The sequence below is a fragment of the Gossypium hirsutum genome, chromosome D04 (genome assembly GCF_007990345.1).
Source record: "Gossypium hirsutum isolate 1008001.06 chromosome D04, Gossypium_hirsutum_v2.1, whole genome shotgun sequence".
NCBI classification, from domain to species: Eukaryota; Viridiplantae; Streptophyta; class Magnoliopsida; order Malvales; family Malvaceae; genus Gossypium; species Gossypium hirsutum.
Window position 1 is genome coordinate 42,955,769 of NC_053440.1, and position 23,926 is coordinate 42,979,694.

A 23,926-nucleotide genomic window follows, 5' to 3' on the forward strand; every position below is an offset into this window, starting at 1 on the left:
TGATTGAAACCAAACTTATTGTTAGAAGAATGGATTTGGTTCGAAGAAATTTTGGGTTTCTTTATGGGTTCAATGTCTCGGCGGTGGGTTCTCGAGGTGGGCTTTCATTGGGGTGGAAACATGGGCGTCATCTTCTTCTTTAGAGTTTTTCAAGCTACCATATTGATATGGAGTTTGCTTCGCCATCTAGGGCGTGATCACGACATGTCATGGTTGGTAGTGGGTGAATTTAAGGAGGTTTCCTTCTCTTTTGAAAAATAAGGGGATCGTGCTCGATGGAAGCATCAGTTGAAAGATTTCAGGTCAGCATTTGCGGATTGTGATTTACATGATTTGGGGTTCTCTAGACAATGGTTCACTTGGGAAAGGGGTCGGTTACTAAGTAATAATATTAGGGATCATTTAGATCGATGTGTCACAAATTCTCCATTGAGGGATTGCTTTTCCAACTATTAGGTTTTCAATGCTCCCCATTTGATTTCCAATCACTGACGATTCAATACTTGGAAATTCTGACAGATCCTCTGCCAGATTGTTTTGTTTTGAATCCCGATGAGTTTTTGAGCACACATGTGAAAAGAAAATTAGGAGTGTTTAGACGACATGTAGTGGGTCGATCTATGTCTTCTCATCTTATGGCTTTAGGCACTACTTTGTCTACATGAAGTAAATTGTTAACTAGGCGAAAGAACAGATTTCTTTGTGTTGCAACGGATTGGTTAGTGCAGTTAAATCAAGAAGCACCATCAGATGATGTTTTGGTAGAGATTACTAATCTTAAGTTGGCTTTTAACTTGAAGATGATAAGGAGGAATTGTTTTAGTGCCAGAGGGCTCGATTGAACTGGTTGAAACATGGTGACCGTAATACTACTTTCTTCCATAAATATCCTCCTATAGAAAGCGTGTGAATACTGTTACTGGTTTATTTGATGAAACTGGTATTACTAACACTACACTCAAGGTAATGTCTCGGGTGGCTAAATAGTATTTTGTGGATTTGTTCTCTTCTTCCTATCAAGGTGACTTATATCATATGTTAGGGGGATCGACGCTTATATTACCTACAATTGAATGAAGACTTGTTGTTTGAGTTTACTCCTCAAGAGATTTGGTCAGTCATAACATGGATGCCTCTTCTGAAGGCTCCGGGAAAGGATGATTTTCTTACCTTGTTTTTTTAGAATTACTGGCATATTGTTAGACTTGACATTACGGATTATTGTCTAGGGATGCTTTGGGGAGAAGTGTCCCTCTCTAAGATTAATAGTACAAACATTTTCCTCATTCCCAAAGTTGGAAAGCCATGGCACATGTCACAATTTCGTTCGATTTGACTTTGCACTATGATTTATAAGATTATTTCCATGGTGCTCATGAATCATTTAAAGAAGGTACTTGATGTTTGTATTGATAAATCTCAGAGTACTTTTGTTATTTGATGATTTATCCCTGATAACATCCTTATTACTTATGAAGTTCTTCACTTTTTTAAGTGAAGACGGCTTGGGAGGACAGATTCTTTTGCGCTTAAACTAGATATGAGCAAGGCTTACGACCGAGTTGAGTGGCACTTTTCGCAGGCTTTCATGCTTTGAATGGGGTTTTGCTCTGACTGGTTTTCCCTAATCATGCTTTGTGTTTGTATGGTGCCATATTTCGTTGTTCTTAATGGGTCTGTGGGCGATTTTTTCCTTCCTTCCAGGGGTCTCTGCTAGGGCGACCCCTTAAGTCTTTATCTTTCTCTATTGTGTGGTGAGGGGCTCTCATCTTTGCTCCGTTTGGCACAACGCGGCAAAGTGTTCCATGGTGTTCATCTTGGTCGGTCTAGCCTGCGCCTCACCCACCTCTTTTTTTTTTGAAGATGATTGCATGATTTTTGGTGATGCGACAATGAAGGGTGCTACCACGATTCATCTTACCTTGGATGAGTTCGAGATATGTACAGGACAATAGGTTAATTTTGATAAATCTTTTATTTATTTCGGTGCTAATGTGGTTCTGTTGGTTTGCTCTCGTCTTGGCTCTTTACTAGGGGTACATGTCACCACAAATCTTGAGAAACATTTGGGTCTACCATCTATGGTTGAGAGCCGAAAACGAGAGGCTTTCCAACACTACGGGGATCGTTTTCGTTGATGCATTGATGGATGGAACTTGCAGTTTCTATCTCAATAGGGTTGGGAGGTTTTTATTAAATTAGTTTTGCAAACACTCCTTACTTTTACTATGCAATATTTTTTTCCCAATTCTTTATGTTGTGACTTAGAGGCACTTATGAGTAAGTTGGTAGCAAAAATCGAGAGGATGTAGGGGACTTTTTTGGTGTTCTTGGGCCTCTTTATGCGAATTGAAATGTAATGAAGGTATGGGATTTCGTGATATGTAAAAATTTAATATTGCTTTTCTTACACTGTGTTGGCATACTTTAACATACCCGGGTTGTCTTATAACTCGTGTTTTTAAAGCCAAATATTTTCCTACAATGGATTTTTTACATACAAGTTTGGGGTTTCACCTGTCTTTTACCTGGCATAGCATCTGGAGCTCTCGGGGTTTGTTAGAGAAGGACATTGGTTGGTGAGTGGACAATGGACGATCAATTTCCATTTGAAATGATTGTTGGCTTCTGAGTAATGGCAACTGCAGAATTGAGAACACCTACGTTTGTACTCGGTCAATTGGGCAAGCGATTTAATGTAACCGGGTTTGGCTCATTGGAATGTTACCTTGGTGAGGTTCATGTATTTCGAAAAGAAGCCGACCAGATCTTAAGTATTCTTCTCATGTTTTGCCTACGATGACATGCTTATTTGGAAAAAGGACCCAACAGGTTTCTATACAGTCCGTAGTGGTTACAAAATGTTCATTTCTTCTGCGTATATGAACTATTCCCATACTACTTGTAGCTCTACTATGTGTTCTAGAGATCTTTACACAATATTGTGGAAGGCTAGAGTCCTACCTAAAGTGCATATTATGACTTGGCGCTTCTGCCATAACTATGTCTCTACTCTATCTACCCTTTACAACAAACACATTTCTACAACTCAGTATTGTCCTAAATTTTGAACCGTCCTTGAGACGACTTACCATGTTATACGGGATTGCCCTTTAATAGCTTCGATATGGGAGAACCTACAGATCATTTGGCTTGTGTCATATAATGATGCAAATTTTGTTAGCTAGCTCGGGTTCCTGTTTACAACTTATTCTGAGGACTTGATAGAGTTGATACTTACAATGATTTGGGCCCTCTAGATGTCGAAGAATCGCGGGTACCATGATGGGATTACCCACACTTATCTGAAGGTCATTTCCTTTACTCATTCGTATCTCCGAGATCTGACTGCACTTAATGCGACTGTTGGGGCAGTTAGAAAATTAGAATGACATATTAAGAATAAAGATGATGATTGATAATATGATTCTTTTGTGTATTTTTTATCTCACAAACATTACAAACAGTAATGGATTTATACATGAAGATAGTAGAGAGAAGCCATGATACGTGTCAACAAATCATTGACAAAGGCTGTTAAGAAATGTGCTGATGACAGCTCATTGAGTTGGTTGAGATAAAATCACACGTGTTGATCTTTTGATGATGCAACAATTTGATGGTATTGAGAAATTCTATTGCAGTATAATATTTGACATTCTCCTGTCTTCTTCTTTTCTATGTTGCAAACTTTGTAGAGTCAACAAGACATAGCCGATTGCTAAAATGAGAAAAATTGCGAGGTGGTATTGGCTTTGTAAAGATATCAGCTAGTTGATCTGCTGAGGGAACATAATTTACGCTTAATTGACCAGCAAGACTTTTTCACGAACAAAGTGTAGATCAATATCTACGTGCTTCATTCTAGCATGATGTGTAGGATTAGCAGCAACTGAAACCACAGCTGAGTTATCACACCAAACAATGGGTGTATAGGAAGTCTTTACTCCAAGTTCTTCAAGAAGATGTTGCAAGCCAATAAGTTCAGACACACAATTAGCAAGACTACGATATTCTGCTTCAGAAGACGATCGAGATACAACTGATTGCTTCTTTGCAGACCATGCCACGGGGGTTGACCCAAAGAAAATGTAAAAACCCGATGTAGAACGTCTATCTTCAATCGAAGAAGCCCAGTCGGCATCAGAAAAAGTAACAAAACAGGGTCACCCGGTGTGATACATAGACTATGGTGAAGAGTGCCAATGAGATACCGAAGAACACGTTTTACAGCTTTCCAATGTGTATCCAACGGATTGTTCATATATTGGCTAAGTTTGTTGACACAATAACAAAGATCAGGACGAGTGAGGTAGATATACTGAAGTGAGCCAATAATACTTCGGTAAAAGTGTCCATCGGGAAATGGTGACCCATCAGTGGAAGATAACAAGGGACTTTCAACCATAGGTGTTGGAGCAGGAGAAGCACCAAGAAGTCCAACTGTAGATAGTAAATTAGTGATGTACTTGTGTTGTATTAAGATAAGACCCGAAGAATTACGAGTAACTTCGATGCCAAGAAAGAAATTGAGATTACCAAGATCCTTTAAGAAGAACTCAGCATGCAACTGTTGCACAACATTAGAAATTTCACTAGGAGAACTTCCCGTAATAACGATGTCATCAACATAGGCTATAAGATATAGTTTTGAACAAGAAGAGAGCCGAACAAACAAGGATGAATCAGTCTTAGAGGGCTGAAAACCAAGTTTACCAATAAGAAAACTACGAAGAGTATTGAACCATACTCTAGGAGCTTGACGTAACCCATATATGGCCTTCTTTAATTTGCAAACGAGTTGAGTACCATTGTCATTAAAAATTTCAAAACCCGATGGTTGAGTCATATAAATCTCTTCATCAAGGGAACCCTTAAGAAAAGCATTATTTACATCTACTTGTCCTAATGGCCAATTATTCATCACTGCTAAAGTTAAAACAGTACGAATGGTAATCGGGCGAACAACTGGACTAAAGGTTTCGACAAAATCCGATCCAACTTGTTGTGAGAAACCCTTTGCCACCAATCGAGCCTTGTACCGATCAATAGAGCCATCTGACTTTTTTTTGGTTTTAAATAACCATTTACAACCCACTGCTCGCCTGTTAGGTGGTAGAACACATAAAGTCCAGGTCTCATTTGCCATCAAAGCACTTAACTCATCATGAACTGCTGCCTACCTGTGTGGAAACCTCATGGCAACATGTATGTCAGTAGGGATATCAATGGAAGAATCGATTGCTTCCGTAAGGTATGTTTTTGGTTTGAAGATACCTGCTTTACTACGAGTTAGCATGGGATGTTGATTAATACTGGGTTGGGGTAATAAAGATGAGCAAGACTTTGGATTAGTGATAGGTGCAGATGGTGTAGGTGAAGATAAGGGGCATAAAGGAGACATTAAATTGGTGGATGGTGTTGTGGTGGGATCCATAGAAGTGGGAAGATTGGTGGGTGGTGTTGTGATGGGGTCCATAGGAGTAGGAAGATTGGTAGGTGGTGTTGTGGTGTGACTCATAGAGATAGGAGAATGTATGTGGGATGAAGGGTTGTGTGTAGGAGATAATGAGAGGTGAATAATGTGTGGGGGTTGTAAAGGGGTATTGGGAAAGGGATTAAGAGTAGGTGGTGGTAAAGGGAACATGGGTGTAGAGTAATATATAGGTGACAGAGGTGGCATATTTTTTTTAAAGAGAAATTCATTTTCTGAAAAGGTTACATTGCGTGATATGATTTTTTTACCATTAGGGGTTAAGCATTTATAGCCTTTGTGAATGGGAGAGTATCCAAGAAATGTACAGGAGGTTGATCGAAAGTCTAATTTGTGGGAGTTATATGGTCTAAGGTTTGGAAAACAGAGACAGCCAAAAACACGAAGAAAAGTATAATCAGGTTTTCGAACAAATAGTTTTTCATAAGGTGAAATATTACCGAGAGGTGCAGAGGGCAACCGATTGATAAAAAATACAACACTACTGAAGGCATCGTACCAATACGATAGAGGCATAAAGGCATGAGCAAGTAGAGCAAGACCAGTGTCAACAATTTGTCTATGCTTGCGTTCAACCAATCCATTCTGAGTCGACGTATGAGAGCAAGAGAACCAATGAAGAATGCCATGTTGCTGAGTATAAGAATTAAGTGCCTTAAATTCTCCTCCATTATCAGATTGAAGGGTTTTCAACTTACAACCAAGAAGCCTTTCAGCCTGACTATGAAAGCTCATAAAGGCAGCCAAGACATCTGATTTATTCTTAAGGAAATAAACCCAAGTGTACCGAGTATAAGCATCCGTAAAGGCAACATAATAACGATACCTATTTGAAATCATTGGAGCTGGCCCCCAGACATCCGTAACAACAAGCTCAAGGGGAGAATTATACACCGTATAAGACAGAGAAAATGGTAAATTATGTTCTTTTCCAAGATGACACGCAACACAGTTACTAAGTTCTTTATTACCATGAATGGAAACATTACAATCATTTAAAGCTTTCTTTAGTATTGAGCTACATGGATGGCCCAAACGTTGATGCCATAAGTCCAAAGAAGTACGAGTCTCCGCAGCACAACAGCGAGAAAAAAATTCAAATGAAAGAGCGAATGACGGTACAGATGGCAATCGATACAGCCCATTGTGAATAGAACCTTGAAGAAGTACATCACTTGTCTTCAAATCACGAACAAGATAATAATTATAATGAAATTCAAAAACAACATTATTGTCCCTTGTAAACTTTGACACTGATAACAAATTTTTTGTTATTCCAGGGACATGAAGGAGAGAGTTCATATAAAGTGGACGAATAGAAGAAAAGAGTGATGACTGACCAACATGAGCTATAGGTAAAGAATTTCCATTACCAACAAACACTTTACCTGAACCGAGGTAAGGAACACTAGAGGTTAAAAAAGTCTCGGAACTGGTCAAGTGATGAGTGGCACCAGAGTCAGGGTACCAAGCATTATCATCTAGGAGAGCTGGAGTTGTAATATGCGCTTGAGGAGTTTGAGAGACTGATCTTGTGGAAGCATTTGAAGTCCCAAAAATAGTAGTACACTTGGTCCTAAGGTAGTAGCGCCAGTGGGCCAATATGAAACAAATGGATTCTGACCAGTTTGTGGAGGAAGTCCTGTATTCAAATGTGTATTTGGACTAGGTGTCATGGTGGACCCAACTAATCCTGTGTGCATCAAGGCAGTTGTATGATAAGGACCAGGAGTAGTCCAAGATGAAGCATAACCACCCAAAAGAGATGAAGGGGCACACATGCTGTACATAGCTTGAACCGGCAATAAAGTGAGCATTGATACAACAGATGGTGGTGATGGAAATGGTCGAGAAGCATTTCCTTTAAAGGATGGATCAAACCTATGGTAACATCGGTCAACAGTGTGGTTGATTTTACCACAAAGTTGACATTGAAGACGAGATGACGATCGACCCTTCCCTCTACCTCGAGAACCTCCACCAGACGACGGCCTGTAACTTGGAAAAGTAGATGGCGAAGAGGCAATAAAAGCAGTATTAGACTCAACAATATTAGCTAATGGAGGAAATTCAGTTACCATAGATTGTTGACGGGATACGGCATCAAGTAGCATTGTAAAAACAACATGAAATGTGGCCAGTGTGGGAGTGGCAGAAATAATAGTGATAATAGAGTCAAATTCAGAGGGAAGTCCATTGAGAATGGCTGTGACTTGTTCAGGTTCACTTATAGCCTCTCCACAACTTGCAAGTTGCTGGCAAATAATTTTGATTTTCATAAGGTAGTCCTTCATTGCTAGATCCCCTTTTTTTTAGAGTGTAATAGTCGACGGTAATGCATGAGCTGTGATGTAGTTTTGCTTCCAAAGAGAGTTGTGAGAGCACTCCAGATTTGGGAGGCAGAATCAAGACTAATTAGAGGAGGAAGAACAGTGGGGCCAACAGAAGAAAGCAGCCAAGAGGCAAGAGCGCTGTCCTGCTGCTCATACACTTCAAAGGCAGGGTTGATCTTGACACTCCCAGATGAATCCATAACAACCCGAGGCGGTGGCTCAATCGAACCATCAAGATACCGCTGGAGTTTGAAAGATTTGACAGCAAGAAGAATCTGCTGTTTCCAAAGTAGAAAATTTGTATCATCCAAAATGAGAGTAAGTTTCTTAAAGGAGAACATCTTACTGCCGGAAGAAGAATCAGTAGAGGTTGAGAAAGAACCGTCATCCACCACCAACGATGGTGGGTCAGACTGAGGAGAGGAAGGCATTGAAAACCTGCTTGGATACCAAGTTAGAAAATTAGAATGACATAATAAGAATAAAGATGATGACTGATAATATGATTCTTTTGTGTATTTTTTATCTCACAAACATTACAAACAGTAATGGATTTATACATGAAGATAGTAGAGAGAAACCATGATACGTGTCAACAAATAATTGATAAAGGTTGTTAAGAAATGTGCTGATGACAGCTCATTGAGTTGGTTGAGATAAAATCACACGTGTTGATCTTTTGATGATGCAGTAATTTCATGGTATTGAGAAATTCTGTTGTAGTATAATATTTGACAGGGGCTAAAGTGGGTTCACGTGCAGAGTCGTGGCACCTTGCGATTGAACCTTTGGTAAAGGCAAACTTTGATGCTACGTAGAAGGGGCACACTACCACGGCTAGGTGTTGGGTGCCTGCACACAACTTCACCGTCATGTTTCCTTTGCTTTCACTGTAGAGGCATTGGCTTTTACTTGGGTTGTGGAGTTTGCTCATGACCTCAGTTTGCAGAGAGTTATTTTTGAGGGGATTCGTTGACATTTAGTCGAAAGCTCTACTCCAAAACAGAAGACAGGTCAGAAATTTCAGCTCTTATCAAGGAAGGTCAGCATTGTTTGCTTACCGGTTTCATCGATCTCTCCATCAAACATTGTTACAAGGAACAAAATACCATTGCTCACCTACTTGTGTCTCTAGGTTTTCGATTGGCTTATGGCCAGTTCTCGGTGGAGCAGGTTCCGTCGGAGATTGAATCTGTAGTAGCTACAAATAAGTGGTGGGTTGACCCTCCGGATTAGCACTTTGCCATTGTGTGGTTCTTCGAAGCAATATCCCTGTAATCCTTTGACCTGCTTCGTCCTTTGCCTCTCCACTTCTTACACATCTCGGTCTACCTTTTGGCATTGGAGAGTTTTGGCTTTCGTGTGTTTTCTTGTTTGCTGCATTTTAGGGGTTTTTTCCCTTCTTCTTTTTTTCCTTCTAGATGCTTTCGATGGGTTTGTTGAGTTTATTTGTTTTTTTTTTGTTTGTGTTGGGATAGTGGCAGCGTGTCCTGCTGCTTGCTTTGTTTGTTTCTCGTTTTGCCCTTCAATAAATGGAATCCACTTTTTCAAAAAATATATGACTTCAAAATATAGATTAGGGATTTTCATATTTTTTTGGTTTTTTTTACAAAATATCCTATTTATAAAATAAAAAAAAGAAGTAAGTCATATGACATTTAAATTTTTTATCCTTTTAATTAAAATTTTAAAATTAATTTATGCAAAAAAAAAACTACTCATAATTTTAAAGAGGGTGATTCACTTACAGCCTTTCATATATTTTTGTACAATTAATATTTTCACAATTCAACCATTGAATTTATCGATGCAATTATACTTGACATGCATGTAATTTTTCGAATTAATTTGGTATCTCTACCATATTGATCTAAAATATTGTAAATACTAATATTTATTGAATGGTTGAGAGTTTTCTAATGAAACAAATAGTTAGAAAATTTTAATTTATGTCAAATTTAATATACATGGTCTATATAAACAGAATATAAAAAATAAAGTTGAATCGTAGAATATTAATCGTAAAAAATTACGTTAATTTTACTCTAATATATATATATTTTAGTAATTGTCTCAATTTCTAATTGAAATAAAATAAAAAATTCTCCTACCCCCTTGTGAATTTGACCATCACCAATAATAAACATGATAATGGTCCTTTTTGACTAAGCCTTCCAATCAAACTAACAGGATCGCGAATACAAAATTTCCTTAACTAATCCTTGATAGGGGGATTCAAACTTTTTTCCTTTTCCAGTAAAAAATCACAGAAGATTTTTTAAAACCACAATTAACTTTTTGTTTCTAAACACAATATTCAATAGCAGGCAGGGCCATCGCTTCCTACCAAATATACATAAAAGCTGGTCAGAGTATCCAAAGGGGTATAAAACTCATCAAACAACCATAATTTATGATAAAAAATCATGACACCTATTCTAAAAATTAGATTGTTTTTTTGTCTTCTTCATTTAAAATATGAAAAATTAGTTTCTATATATATTTTTGACATAATGCGTAAAATTCAACTCTTAAATATGAGGATAATGCGTTTCAGCGCATTTGAACCCACGTCATCTAGTAGTAACAATAATATCTATATCAATCAAGCTAAGACTCAATTTCTATTTTCAAATTGCAACAATTTAAATACTTTTTTATAAATGGCATGTAACATCTTTTAATTAATTTAAAATTTGAAATATATATTTTGATTGAGCTTCATATTACGCTACTTATATAAGTTGAATTACGTCCCCAATTTTAAGAATTAGGGCCTGTTTAGTATTGTTTCTAATAAGCATTTCTAGGATAAAAATATTTTTAGAACAAAAACATTCTTAAACAATCTGTTTTTTTATAGGTTGAAATTTTTAGCTTCTTTTCAAAAAATGTTTTTCTCTCGAAAGCACTCTTAACCTAAAACTTAGGTGGATTTGAATGGATGGTGGGCAGTGCGTTTAGCTTATTTTTTTTTATCTTACAATATCATTATAATATTTAATCTCACCGCTATTGTTAACCACAGGTAAGCGCACCGTGTATCTAACCTAACAACCACGAGGGATAATTGTATGTATCAAAATATCAAAAGTAATTTGCCAACACCATTGATCTCTGTAAATGCATAGAAAAGAAATTTTAACATTTGATTTCAAATTCCAGTATACTATTGACGAAGCCTTTCTTCTTTGAAATGTCCCCCCCCAAAAAACCACCTTTTTTATGTATTACCTAAGAGCTGTAGAGATTCTCTCTTACGGCTCTAGATGATGTCTTAATACAACATTCATGTATAGGGGGAAAATTTTTAAATTACAGCTTCTTCCTAGAAAAGAAAATGAAAGCAAAAATATTCAGAAAATTAATTGAAGAAAAATAAAGTTAGATGAATCACGTGAAACCCAATTTTCTTTTCTTCCAGAAACTCATCTCAGGATTGAGTCTTTCGGCTGTTCTCGCCGGTTCTGATTTACATCTTGTGAGGATTAGAGGCCGTACATCCCCAACTTGCTCTGTTTTCAACACCACTTTTTGCTCTTCAATACCCTTGCAAAATCCCAGATTTTCTGAATCCATTTGGGTTCCCTGCTCCGAGTTTCTGCAAAGGGACACTTTTGTTAAACTGGGATTCTCTTCTTCTTCTTTGAATCCTCTGCTTTCTAGCTTTGTTTCCTCTGTTTCTTCTTCGTTTTTGTCTTGGTTAGCAAATGGCGATCCCCAAAACCTACAAGCTAAAGAAGAAGATCTGTACGGAGCAGATCGACAACGTGTTAAAAGCAATGCATTTTTGGGTGGCGATGAACAGGAAGAAGATGCGAAAATCTTAGCTTCCTTCTCATTTCTTCACTCTTTTCTTCTTCTTCTTCTGGTACGGAATCTCCAGTTTTGATCCCAAATTTCGATGAATCTTCCCCATTCTGTGGTTTTCTACAACACCCCATATGGAAAAACGCCCCCAATTTCTTCCAAGAGCATCGAAAACCAGGCTTGGCCTTGACTTTCCCAGGGAGATGATGACAAAACAGAGAGTTTCTGATCCATTTACAGCGGCTACGGCGGCGAGTCGGGAGTCCTGGTCGACTGGATTTGGAAGCGGTTTGTTTGGAGCGCCTGACACGAACCTGACCCATGCAAGTAACTTTAGGCGAAGAAGGCTCTTGGGTTTCAATGGCGGTATTCTTTTTCCTAACGAACATTGGGCTTGTACGTGACCTTCCCCTGCTTCTACTCCCAACATTGCTTCTCAAAAACCGCATCAATGGTGGCGGATACTTCTCAGCACGACCCGGACTCGACATGGGTTTCGACGATAGCTTCATTTTCCCTCCCAAACAAAAACACTTCTTTTTTCTTTTTCTACTCTTTTTATCACGAGTATTTGTAGATTTGGCTTTCGCTTTGCTTTCGTAACAAGCTTTTTTTTCTTTTTGAGTTAGGAGATTGAAAAGATTTGTACTTTGGCTGTTTGTCTTCCTCTAAAAGCATGTGGTTTTGCGTGTAAGAGGTCTGGGGATGGCTGGCTGTCCGTCTTTGGGTCTGCTAACAAACTGAAGAAGATATAGTGGTCTGGTCTGTGGTCACCTTCCTTGTTTGTTTTTCTCTCTGCTTTTGCTTCTTTTTTTTCTTATTAAAAATTTATATTGCACGGATGGGTGAATCCATTGTAATATAATACATAGATATATATTTTCTTTTGGGGTTGTAGTCTTGTAGGGTTCTGTTTGGCTTAGCCTGGTCTTGCCATCGAGGTCATTCATTATTTTACTGAAGAAAAACAATCTGTAAAAAACAAATGAAAGTAAAGCAGGGAAAACGACAGATTCATCTGCAAGTGTAGTTAATATAGTGCAGTGATGACCGTTGGATCTTGATTCAGTGTAGTAATATTAACATCTAAGTTATTGTTTGGAAGAAGAGGGGTTTTAACAGGATAAGGTGAGGCTGTTGTCCATTCAGTTCAGTCACACCAAAGCATTCATGATTGGATGGTGATTGATGCAAAGCGGAAATAAAAAATAAAAATGCTAATTTAAACATAAAGGAATTTTGTTTGATTATACTCATTTATCTTTGCCCTCCATGAACAAGTGTAGAATCAGTAGCTAACAAGGATAAACACTGTAGATCTGTAATTTATACAGTAAACTACGGTACAGAATATAAATAATGGTTGAATCTGTTTGCTTTAGATTAGATCCATAGGTCTAACATGACAGGACAGCCTATACTTAAAAGTCAACCACCTACATATGAAGACATCAGATTTCTAACACTGATGTTTTGAATATCAGACATTCTGTTTTGAAAGCTTGTTTTAGGTTTGCATGCTTTAAGCCTGACAGTCACCGCATTAGGTTTTTCATCCTCGTAAACTTGACCTTTTTTATTCCTTTTAATCTTCAAAATATCATTGAAGAAATGTAATGGATTAGAAAAGCTGTTCACTCATTGTGATTAAAAGTCAGGTTAAAGTGAACTGATCATTACCCTTTATAGATATCTCAAAGCTCTTGGAAATCATGGGAGGTTTTTAAGTTTGGTTTTGTGTACCCTCCAATGGCGCCTGATAATGTGAAATGGGCTCTATCATTAATAAAAGTCAAAAAAAGTAGAAGTTTTTCAGGTAAAGAACAAGTTATGGGGTCATCTTCCATGGCTCCACCAATATTTTATCTGGCTCTGAACAAGCAACCACCACCGCACTATAAATCTCTCTTACAATTGCTTGCTTCCAAGATTACCCTTTTAGTGCATTCAAATCAACCTTTGAGAGTTTGCGGGAGGGACTGTAATTTACCAACAGGCGAATGGACATAATTGTAATTTTCTCTTCCAACAAGATAACAAAAAAGTCAACTATGATATACAGGCTTTCCCTTAGGCACTCAAGAAAGAGCTTGACTAACAACTAGGCAAGCTATATCTAAGTCAATTAGGAACTACTTAGTGGAGAGAGTTCAGCTCCAAACACTAGGCATAACATATATATAAAGATATCCTAATAAAGTAATCAGACACTAAGGGGAATACAATAAAAAGACTACAATTTATGGGTTTCTGATGCTATAGTAATATAATATTGAAGGGTGCACAGGGAATTAGGCAAGCTAGATTTTGATTTTAAGAATGGTGTGACCCACACTGTTGGTATTATTGTTCTGATGGTCTCTGACGATTGCTTATGAATTACCTTGATATCAGTTGGACTTAAAACTCCATATGTCTTTTCATACCAACCAATGATTTCCTTGTTTCAGATCCACTTTTAATAGAGCTATCTTGATCCTTCATACATTCTTGGTCCCCTTGGGCCTCGGTATCGTCATCTGAGAATCATTGCATTGGTATTAAAGATACGACACTACAGAATTTAACATAATCTGTAGCCTAGAATTCATGAATCTGATCTAAGTCTTACCTGAGCCAGTCGACAGAGAGAAATTAGTCAGGCGTTTAACGCAATCCTTTAGTGCTTGGAGTTCAGCTTCTTTCTCACGGAGCTTGGATTGAGCCGAATTCAATTCAGATTCTAGCTCCTCGATTTGGTTTTCTTGCTGCTCGATTAACACATGGCACAGTTTCTGATCTAGTTCAGACGGCAATACTCCCTTGCTCTGGTATGAATCAAACCTCTCTCCCACTGGCTCATGCAAACTTTTGGCTGAAACCTCAGTCTGCAAAAGTATTTTCGGGTGAGTAGCAATATTGTTGTAATTCTAAGCAGATGCAACAGAGTTTATAAAAAGTCAAACCAGAAAAAATATATATTTATGTATATATACTCATTGCAGAGGTATTTATATGTTTCCCATCTTTCTTATGCAATTTTTCTCATTCATCAGCTACTATGTTTCTTTAACCACACAAATTGGCATATTCCGTCTTTAAGGTCTGGCCAATGTCCACAGTTATCAAATTTCCCCATGTAAAGTGATGCTATCACTGCTCATCTTCATTCCATATGTTTCAGTTCCTCCTGGTATGGCTTAATACTAGCATGCAGAAGTTCCTATTCATATTCGACAAAATATCCAAAGTGCTCTACATTATGAAGGTTGCTGCATGCACCGTTAGTCCTGTAGCACAATTTACTTTTGAAAATGTTACGTCAGTGATTGGTCCCATGAACTATCAGCTAGTATTAGCATCAAGCGGTCAAGCTATGAGCTAAGATCCACAAAGATATTCCTTTCAACAAGTAAACCTACTAGCTACTCTCTCATGCATTTTACTCCTCGATCACTCACACATACAGTAAAACAGTTAGTGGTTAAATTTGGTCAGCTATGGAATTTCATTGATAAGAATAATCTGTTAAAGTGGTCTGAAATTGCATTTAAAAGAGAATTGTTGGATCTAGAGGCAAAACTATCCCTTTAAGAGTTTATTCAAAATCTAATTTTAGATAACTCTTGTCCTAAATATTTAGTAAAGGTAGAGATATGGATAAACCAGTAAAAAGGAAGCACCTTTAACCAGTAAGTAATTGAAATAAAGGATGTAAAGGTAGTTGAAAAGTTAACCTCACTCAATTTTTGCAGTTCTAACTCGAGCTCTGCCTCTAGTTGATCCATTTCCACAACCTCCAGCTCTGGTTCAGGCTCTTCAGTAAGAACACTACTGGCATATTCACCATCATCAAATACTGGGAGGCTGCAGACTTTGGTCTCATTATGGTCTCTGTTCCCAGTACCTGACTTCCTGAGCAGTAACTGCGAATTCTTGCCACTAAACTTCTTTGAGCTTGCGGCAACTTCACTTGCAGAACTGGAAGCATGTAGATTGCAAGATGATTTTCTTTTGCATAGTGTAGTTTTTAACTCCTGAACCACTTTTGCAGTCTCATCCATGGCTGAGTTCAATTTATCGATCTCAGCCCTCCCAGCTGACATCATGTACATGATACCAAAGCCAAGTCCCCAGCGAAATACAGAGCTATCTGAGGAGTAAAAAATACCAAGTAAATTTGAGTATTAGAAAAAAAAGTAAGTGTATCTTGACAGCACATGGAACTATAAACAATCTTTATTACCCCTGTTCATCACTTTCTATTGTATCGATTATCAAGTCAGGAATTTCTTTACCAAAAGAACAATCTTTCAATAAAATATTCACAAAGCCCACCCCACCAGCACCCCACTTTTCTCCAGCCTTGAGAATTAAGTGATGGACTGAGAAGCGGTTGGTTCCATAACCATGTTTGCAAGTTATGTATACCGCAAGAGGTCTAGACATTGACTTGGCAACATATAAACATCTTTCACTCTTCCATGTCTGACATTCACAACAACTTAATAAGATCACAGTGCAAACTGGAGTTCTGTTTTCTATCACTTAGATATTAGATGACAAAAATCTGAGAACTTAAAGACATATATAATTCAATGAATTCCATCAAAATTCAAAGCATACCCATATCTACAACTACATTTAAATTCTAACATTTGCAGGCCTGACCGAACATCAAATACAGCTTGAGAGTTGATAAATGAATAGAATCATACCTTTAGAAGGGAATGCCCCACACTTATAAGCCTCATTTTTAGCAGTTCTCCTCTTCTTCAAGCAAACAGAAAACTTCTTTGTGTTCACCTCTACACCACTACCACCATTTGATCTTTTCTCAGCCTTCTTCAAGACAACTTTTTTCCTTGCCTTAACCCCAGTTTTAGTTTTTACAGCAGACTCAGAACTGGAAAATCTAAAGATCTCACCTTGCTTCGGTATTTCATCCCAATTACTCTCACACCCAGATTCCAAATACCGATTTTGGAGACGAGGATCTTGTTTTTCTGTATCAAAATTGGTGTTTGAGGAATCTTGAGAAATTGATTTAGGGTTAAAGAGGTGTTTAGCAAGGAGTCCGGTGGATCCTGCAACAGCTGCGCCCAAGAGAAGTTGCCACATTTGACATCAAAGAGCGAATAAAGGCATAATTTTTGAGAGATCAATGCCTTGAAGAGAGTAGAGAGAGAGAGAGAGGCAGAGGGGTAGGTGGCAGTGGCAGTAGCAATTTGCTAACTTTCTTAATTTTCGGACACCTGTTTCCCGCTCTGCGCCATTTTTACCAATTTTCGACCATCTACCTACGGTTCTTCCGATTGTTTTTGTTTTCAAAATTTTGGAAATGTAAAACATATTTTGGTAAATAATGAAAGTAAATATTTAATTAATTATTACATATATTTAATGATTTTCAAATTTAATATCAGCTAAATGACACCGTAGTTAAAAGTAATATAAAAATATTAATAATTAAAAAATATAGCATGTTAAATAAAAAATAAAAAATACCAAAATTATACATTAACTTTGATTTAATGAGCAATTTCATATATGAACTTTAATTTTGTGCAATTGTACACGTGAAATTTTAATTGTGATTCAAATGTATATTTGAAGCTTTAATTTTGATTTAATCATACGCATTTAAATAAATAAATACATCAATTTATTTTTATATTGGATAAATATAATTATTTATGTATGCAATATATAAACCTAAAGTGATATTATATCAATACTTGTGTTAATAATTTATAAGAATTGGATCAAATTAAAATTTTATGTATAAATTTATACAAAATCAAACTTTATGTATACAATTACACATTAAATCATAATTCATGTATAGTTTTGAGATTTATCCCATAAAAAATTACACTAAGTCTAAGAGTTACACAAATTTAAAAAATTACTATTTGCGTTGCCAATTCTTAATTAATTTCATATTACATAGGATTAATGGTTTTATTTAACAATCTTATTATAGATTCCGATCATATTTACTCTTTTTAAGATAATAATTAAAACTATCTATAGTCTTTCCCTAACACATAAATAAGAGGATAACATGTTACGGCGTACTTGAACCTACACAATCTTGTATTGACAATAATGTTCATTCCAATCGAGTTGAATGACTAGGTTAATTCAGTAAAAGAAAATATTAGTTTAATAGTTCTAAAATTCTCATAACAACAATTCCTAAAAATATTCGTGGCACACAGTAAATCACACGCAACTTCAATGAACTAATTTTTAGGTATGATAGGAAAGTATAAAATAAACCCAAGATAACAGGTGTAAACACACGATTGAGGCATACATGGATTATATTCACCATAGAGCTCTCAAAGATACTGTGATTTATTAGCAGATGAAAATACCAAAAATTTTTATTAGTATTCCAATTTAAAAGGAAAAATTATGAGCTGAAGACACCGAACAAGATTGTGAAAAGAAAGCAAAAAAAGTAAACTCTCCTGTCAGTTGCATGATGAAGAAATAGTATTAAGACACAGTTCCTGAGGTTTGCACAAAGCAAAGACTCTTTATGTCTAAATTAAAGACTAAGACTGCTTTCCAGGCATTTCAATATAACAGTTTAACTCAGATGAAGCATCCATCATCAATCACACTTCAACTCCTCTCATTTGTCCTTTGAATCTCATAACCTGTGATTAAAAAAAATTAAAAAAAGTGAGCTCAATGCAAATGTCATTTCCAAATAAACTAGCGGTTGCGGTTAAATATTGTCATATTTTGCTATTAGTTCTTTAGATTATGTTGCAGGATTTTGTCAAAGACAAGCACAGACACTGCGCTTTCAATAATTTTCAAATATGAAATGCCAAGATCAAACATCATGAGTTGAGTAGAAAAACTGACCATATCATGAGCACCACTCTCTGGCATTTTGAAACATTCTTAACCATGGACTAGGGCCTTTCTTGTCCACATTCCAGTCCATTGGATACCAAGGGAACTGCCACATCAGGAAACACCGCTCTGGATGAGGCATCATGGCAAGATGTCGACCATCAGGAGAACAAATTGCAGCCACTCCTAAAGGAGAACCATTCAAGTTGAAGGGGTATGCCTCTGTTGGGTTCCCATCATCATCGCAATATCTTAATGGAGCCAAATCTGAATGTAATACACGATCCAGAACACCATCATCAGGAAAATATGCTCTTCCCTCACCATGGGCAGCCCATACACCTAATGTACTGCCTTCCATTCCTTTAAACATCATGGCGGGAGAGTCCTTTATAGTCACACTTGTGAACCGGCATTCAAATCGGCCAGACTCATTGTGAACAAACCTGGGCTGTGATGGGTCCCCACCAGCACCAAAAACACCCCCCACTTGGGGCCCTGGGACCCACCCTAACAGAGCCATTAACTGACATCCATTGCAAACGCCAAGACTGAAAGTATCAGGGCGCTTGTAAAATTCCTGAAACTGATTGAGAAGAGGCTGATTGAAGCGTATGGACGCAGCCCAACCTTTTGAAGAATCAAGCACATCGGCATAACTAAAACCTCCAACAAATGCAATTCCACGGAATTCATTCAAAGAAATAACTCCGTTAAGAAGGTCTGACATTGCAACATCCCAAGGCTCAAAACCAGCAGCATAAAATGCTGCTGACATTTCTCTGTCTCCATTGCTCCCTTCCTCACGAATGATGGCTATTTTCGGTTTTAAAGTTGTAGTCAAAAATTTCTCATCTGTAACTGAAGGAGTGAAAGACAAGGGCCAAGAAGGCTCATGCCGAAACTTCAAACCTTCTTTCTCCAGTTCCACACAAGAAGCTAATCTCTGCAACTTTTCGAGCTGGAAACTTGTATCCTCCCACATATCTCTCAGCAGAGAAGTTTTCTCATTTAAATGAGTAATTCCATCAACCTTGAGCTCTATCACAGGTGAGGTGGTTACTCGTCCTATTATCTCAGCAGAAACATCCACACTGCTAAGCTTCTCCATCACACTATCCAAGTTATTCCTGCTTACCTCAAGAATGAGACCAAGCTCTTCAGCAAAAAGTGATTGGAAAACACTATTTCCTAGAGAAGCCAAGTCCAATGCAATGCCACAATTTCCAGCAAATGCCATCTCCAACGCGCAAACTAGTAATCCACCATCACTGATATCATGACCTGCAGAGATCAGACCATCTCCAAGAACGTCCTGCACCCCCTCAAAAACTCTCTTAAGGTAAGAAACATCATCAATATCAGGGCAGTCATTCCCAATCTGATCAAAAACCTGAGCCAAAGCGGATCCACCCAGACGCCGCTTTCCCTTTGCCAAATCAATATGAAGCAAAATACCATCATCTCCTTGCTTCAAATCTGGGGTTACCGTTTTTGTTATGTCAGGACAAGTGACATAGGCACTAATTACAAGATTTCCAGGAGCCTTAACAACCTCCCCACCTGCATGGGCAGCCATTGACAGACTGTCCTTCCCACCATCAATAGCGATACCGAGTTCAATCATTGCTTCTGAAAGAGCAATAGCAGCATCATACATGGCTGCTCCTTCACCCTCAAGCTTGGCAGCATACATCCAATTTCCGCTTGCTTTGACATCAGACAAAGAAGTAACCTTTGCCCAAACAAGATTTGTGAGAGCTTCTCCAACAGCCAGTCTAGCCATTGCTTTTGGATCAAGCAGCCCCTTGATAGGTTGCTCTCCAATGGCACAGGCACCCCCAGTTAAGTCAACATAACTTTGAGCAATGACTGCAACATCAGCTAGAGGTAACTGCAAGGGACCAACCGTTTGCTGCTGTGCTACAAGACCTGTTACACATCTATCAACTTTTGTTGTCAAAAACCGTTTGGAACATACAGATGGAAGTCTTAATACTCTCTTCAATGAGTCCATGACTGTGATTGCAGGAGCAACATCAAGCGGTTCTCGTGCATAAGACACTCGCTTGAATTCAAAGGATTTTTGAGGCATGTCACCTAGCACTTTCTCAAGCTCAAGATCAACAGCTGGAGGAGGGGGAGGGAGTCCACTTGCACGGCTTTTTTCAATAGCTACGCTATCAACTAGAACAACACGTCCCTCACCATTAATAGTCCCAATAACAGCCATCGAAAGTCTTTCCCTTGCACATATTGATTCCAACAGCTTGCGGCTTTCAGGTTTTACCAAAATTGCATCTTGTTCTTGATACTCTGCACCCCATATCTCCAAAACAGACATAGTGTGATCTCCAACAACAATGGCCCTAATATCAATCTCAGCACCCTTTGGGTATATGATTTCCTTGACAACATTGCAATTCCCACCAGCTCCCTGATCATGAATGCTAATAATCGGGTTATCCTCCCCCATCTCAATGCAGGCACGAACTACACGGTACAGTTTTTGTGCCATTTCAGCATCTCCACGCTGTACAGCATTAAAATCAAGTTCTGCATCATTCTGGCCACTAACCATACTAGACGCAGCTCCACCGCCCATTCCAATCCGATATGCAGGGCCACCAATCTTTACAACTAACATTCCAATTTCTGGGTCCCCTTTCGATATATGAGTGTGATCAATCTGTCCAATGCCTCCACTAAACATGATAGGCTTCAGCCATTCACGACGTTCACCACTAGGGAGTCTCGTTCCAAATGTTCTAGTAAAACCCTGGATTAATGGCTCACCAAATTTGTTGCCATAGTCAGATGCACCATTGCTAGCCTCAATGAGAATTTCCAAAGGAGAAGCCAAATTTGATGGATAAGTGAAAGATGAGTCTTCCCATGGGGCATATGATCCCTCTATATTAAGATTCCCAGTTGTGTAACCAGCTGTGGATGCAACAACAAATGATCCTCTTCCAGTGGCATGTGTATCCCTAATACGGCCACCTGCACCTGTCTCTGCACCTGGGTAGGGTGCCACTGCACATGGGAAGTTATGTGTTTCAGCTGTAAACAAGACATCAATTTCACGAGATGTTTCATTTAGTAGGCAGGCAGTTCCAGGCTTAACTGGTCGTAATCGGTATGCAAGAAACCCCTTTATTGCACTCGAATTATCCTTAAAACCAATGACAGAATTATTTGGATTTGCTTTCAAAGTGCTCTTGACAATTTGCATGAGGGTCCTATCCATGGGCTGTCCATCAATAACAATCTTCCCTGTGAAAAACCAATGCCTGCTATGCTCACTGTTAGATTGGGCGATATCGAATAACTCTACATTCGTCGGATTCCGCTTTATGTCCTCCACAAACAGCCTGGTATAGTACTGCAAGTCTTGTTCATCAAATGCTAAACCCATTTCCTGATTTATTTCCTCCAACGCTTTCCTTCCCCTCTCAATGACAGGCACAAAACGAACCTCCTCCGGAGCCACACTAGTTTCAAATGAAGTGAGCCTCTGCGTATAAACACACTCCGTCATCCGATCATGAACCATCGCAGCAAACTCATTAATTTGATTTTCCTGCAATGCTTCCTTACTATACAACAAGTATCTTCTGGACCTCTCCATTCGAGTCACCTCAGTCAAGCCACATGATTGACAAATTGAAACAGCATTCGAGGACCATGCTGTTGTAAAAGACAACCTTGGCCCAACTTCAACTATCACTGTATTCAACCCTTCTTGCCTCTTCTTCACAAGAAAACTCTCAGTTGCCAAATTTTCAGGCTCGTATGTTTCCCCAAGAATCCATTTAAGCGTTGAGAACTTCTCAGATGAAATTTTTGATGCAAGGCCTATATTAAAACACTGCTCGGTTTTCAACCCGACAATGTGATTAGAAACTTTGGTTTGAACCGATTTGAGAAGCTCGTCGTTTGCACCTTCTTGTATCAAAGGGATACGGTAGAAATGGACGACCTCTTGAGCAGGCTTTTCAATCAATCCAGGTTGCTCATCAACCAAACTAGTAGGGACATTTCCAGAAGCCATTGCTTTAGGCTTTGACCGAGAAGAGCACCTCAAAGAAGCACCTTTCGTATTAGACAGGTATCCCATCCGGCTTGGATTACATAGCTTGCCCCATAATAGATTACTTGACTTAATCGAAGAATTTCTCTGCAAAAACAGAGTTTGCCTTGTTGTACCCTGAAATAAGGCAAAGTGCACCAAAAAACGAAGAAGAAAGTTAAGAACCTGAATCAGTTTGTATGAAGAAGAAGATCTCAATGCAGTTTTTATTAGTTTAATAAGAAAAATCAAAGGAAAACAACAGTCCTATTTCTTAGCTAAAACAAGGAAAACCCGTACGTGGAAAATTGCTTTAACACACTTTCTCGGAGACCAAACAGAGTGTAGAACATAAAGGAAAACTTACTTGCAGGAACTCTGCCGCAGTTAGCTCTCTTAACCCAGCCATTTTCAAGTAGCTGCAAGAACACAAACCCAGAGGACAAAATAAGTTGTATTCAGAAAATAAAGTTTAGGGTTTAGGCCTTAAACCCTATTCAGATAATAAAGTAAAGAAATGGAACCAAAATCACGGCAGAAAGAGATGAAAGGAAGAACCGTTTGTATAAAAGTGGAATAAGAGGCAGCAAGCAGTGGGAGTGTAGGGAACTAACCAGATTTTGAAGTCTTCGGTTTGGAGTGATGACCAAAAACCCTACTCTCTTTATTCTTTTTTTTTTTTTTTCTAATATTCGCTTTTACTTTTTTGCGCCGAATCCTTTGATCGTGGGGACTAAATAGTCCCCCACGAATCCACTTGTCTAATTTTATACCTATTATCGGGACTCAGTTACAACATTATAAATATTTTTTTTATAATTAATATTGTTTTTTAAGGAATAAATAATATTATTATTGTGACGATCCGATTTTAACTTTTGTCAGAAAGTAGAATTTTGGAATTCGATTTCATAAATCGAGATTGTGAAATTATAAATAGAATGATTTATGGAATTAATATGAAAATATATGAAATTAATGGAAAAAATCATTTATGAATTAAATTGTAAAAATTTAATTGTTATTAAATTTTAAATTAAAAAGATATTGAGAACTTAATTAATAATAAACCTAAAGAGTTCGGAATAAATTGGTGATTATTAAAAATATTAAAAGATGACAAAAAAATTAAATTGAGAATGTTAAAAGTTAAGATGAAAATAATAAGAAAGTGAGAAAATTGATTATTAAACATATATTAAAAGTCAAAAGTTTTACGGTGCAGATCGAGATAAAGTGGCCGGAAACCAATTTCAAAGATCTTCCTCCAAACCCGTCCAATGCCGTCAAAGAACAATACGCTCGAGCATTCATCCTGAGATTAATCGGGGGCATTCGAATGTCATATGCCAAGTCGAATAT

At 37.9% G+C, this 23,926-nt stretch overlaps 2 protein-coding genes and 1 non-coding gene across 4 annotated transcripts; all 3 read right to left on the reverse strand.

The window, feature by feature from the left end:
* Nucleotides 1-10,951: 10,951 nt before the first annotated feature.
* On the reverse strand, nucleotides 10,952-13,418 carry LOC107899667 (uncharacterized). The gene has a single exon (XR_005912039.1). It is a non-coding gene; the product is annotated as an uncharacterized protein (transcript).
* A 220-nt stretch (nucleotides 13,419-13,638) lies between these two features.
* On the reverse strand, nucleotides 13,639-16,921 carry LOC107899666 (uncharacterized). The gene is made up of 4 exons (XM_016825435.2): nucleotides 16,335-16,921; nucleotides 15,354-15,769; nucleotides 14,249-14,504; nucleotides 13,639-14,156 (listed from the first exon to the last, which is right to left on the reverse strand). The coding sequence occupies exons 1-4, from the start codon at nucleotides 16,735-16,737 to the stop codon at nucleotides 14,038-14,040; spliced, it is 1,194 nt and encodes a 397-aa protein (XP_016680924.1). The 5' UTR covers nucleotides 16,738-16,921; the 3' UTR covers nucleotides 13,639-14,037.
* Nucleotides 16,922-17,996: 1,075 nt separating this feature from the next.
* LOC107898280 (probable phosphoribosylformylglycinamidine synthase, chloroplastic/mitochondrial) lies at nucleotides 17,997-23,327 on the reverse strand. Of its 2 annotated transcripts, none has more exons than XM_041091193.1 (4): nucleotides 23,179-23,327; nucleotides 22,932-22,983; nucleotides 18,502-22,702; nucleotides 17,997-18,287 (listed from the first exon to the last, which is right to left on the reverse strand). In XM_041091193.1, the coding sequence occupies exons 2-3, from the start codon at nucleotides 22,971-22,973 to the stop codon at nucleotides 18,506-18,508; spliced, it is 4,239 nt and encodes a 1,412-aa protein (XP_040947127.1). In that variant the 5' UTR covers nucleotides 22,974-22,983; nucleotides 23,179-23,327; the 3' UTR covers nucleotides 17,997-18,287; nucleotides 18,502-18,505. The 2 variants fall into 2 exon arrangements, with proteins under 2 accessions (XP_040947127.1, XP_040947128.1); XM_041091194.1 differs by having other exon boundaries at nucleotides 23,123-23,273.
* Nucleotides 23,328-23,926: the final 599 nt, after the last annotated feature.

Bases quoted from the DNA above. Each gene is read 5' to 3' on its own strand.
- LOC107899666 (XM_016825435.2), bottom strand. From the start codon at position 16,737: ATGTGGCAACTTCTCTTGGGCGCAGCTGTTGCAGGATCCACCGGACTC. The intron at 15,770-16,334 runs GTATGATTCTAT...TTTACTCCTCAG, and splicing joins TGGGGCATTCCCTTCTAAAG to ATAGCTCTGTATTTCGCTGG. The intron at 14,505-15,353 runs GTTAACTTTTCA...ATACTTTTGCAG, and splicing joins AACTGCAAAAATTGAGTGAG to ACTGAGGTTTCAGCCAAAAG.
- LOC107898280 (XM_041091193.1), bottom strand. From the start codon at position 22,973: ATGGCTGGGTTAAGAGAGCTAACTGCGGCAGAGTTCCTGCAA. The intron at 22,703-22,931 runs GTAAGTTTTCCT...GCCTTATTTCAG, and splicing joins CTGCGGCAGAGTTCCTGCAA to GGTACAACAAGGCAAACTCT.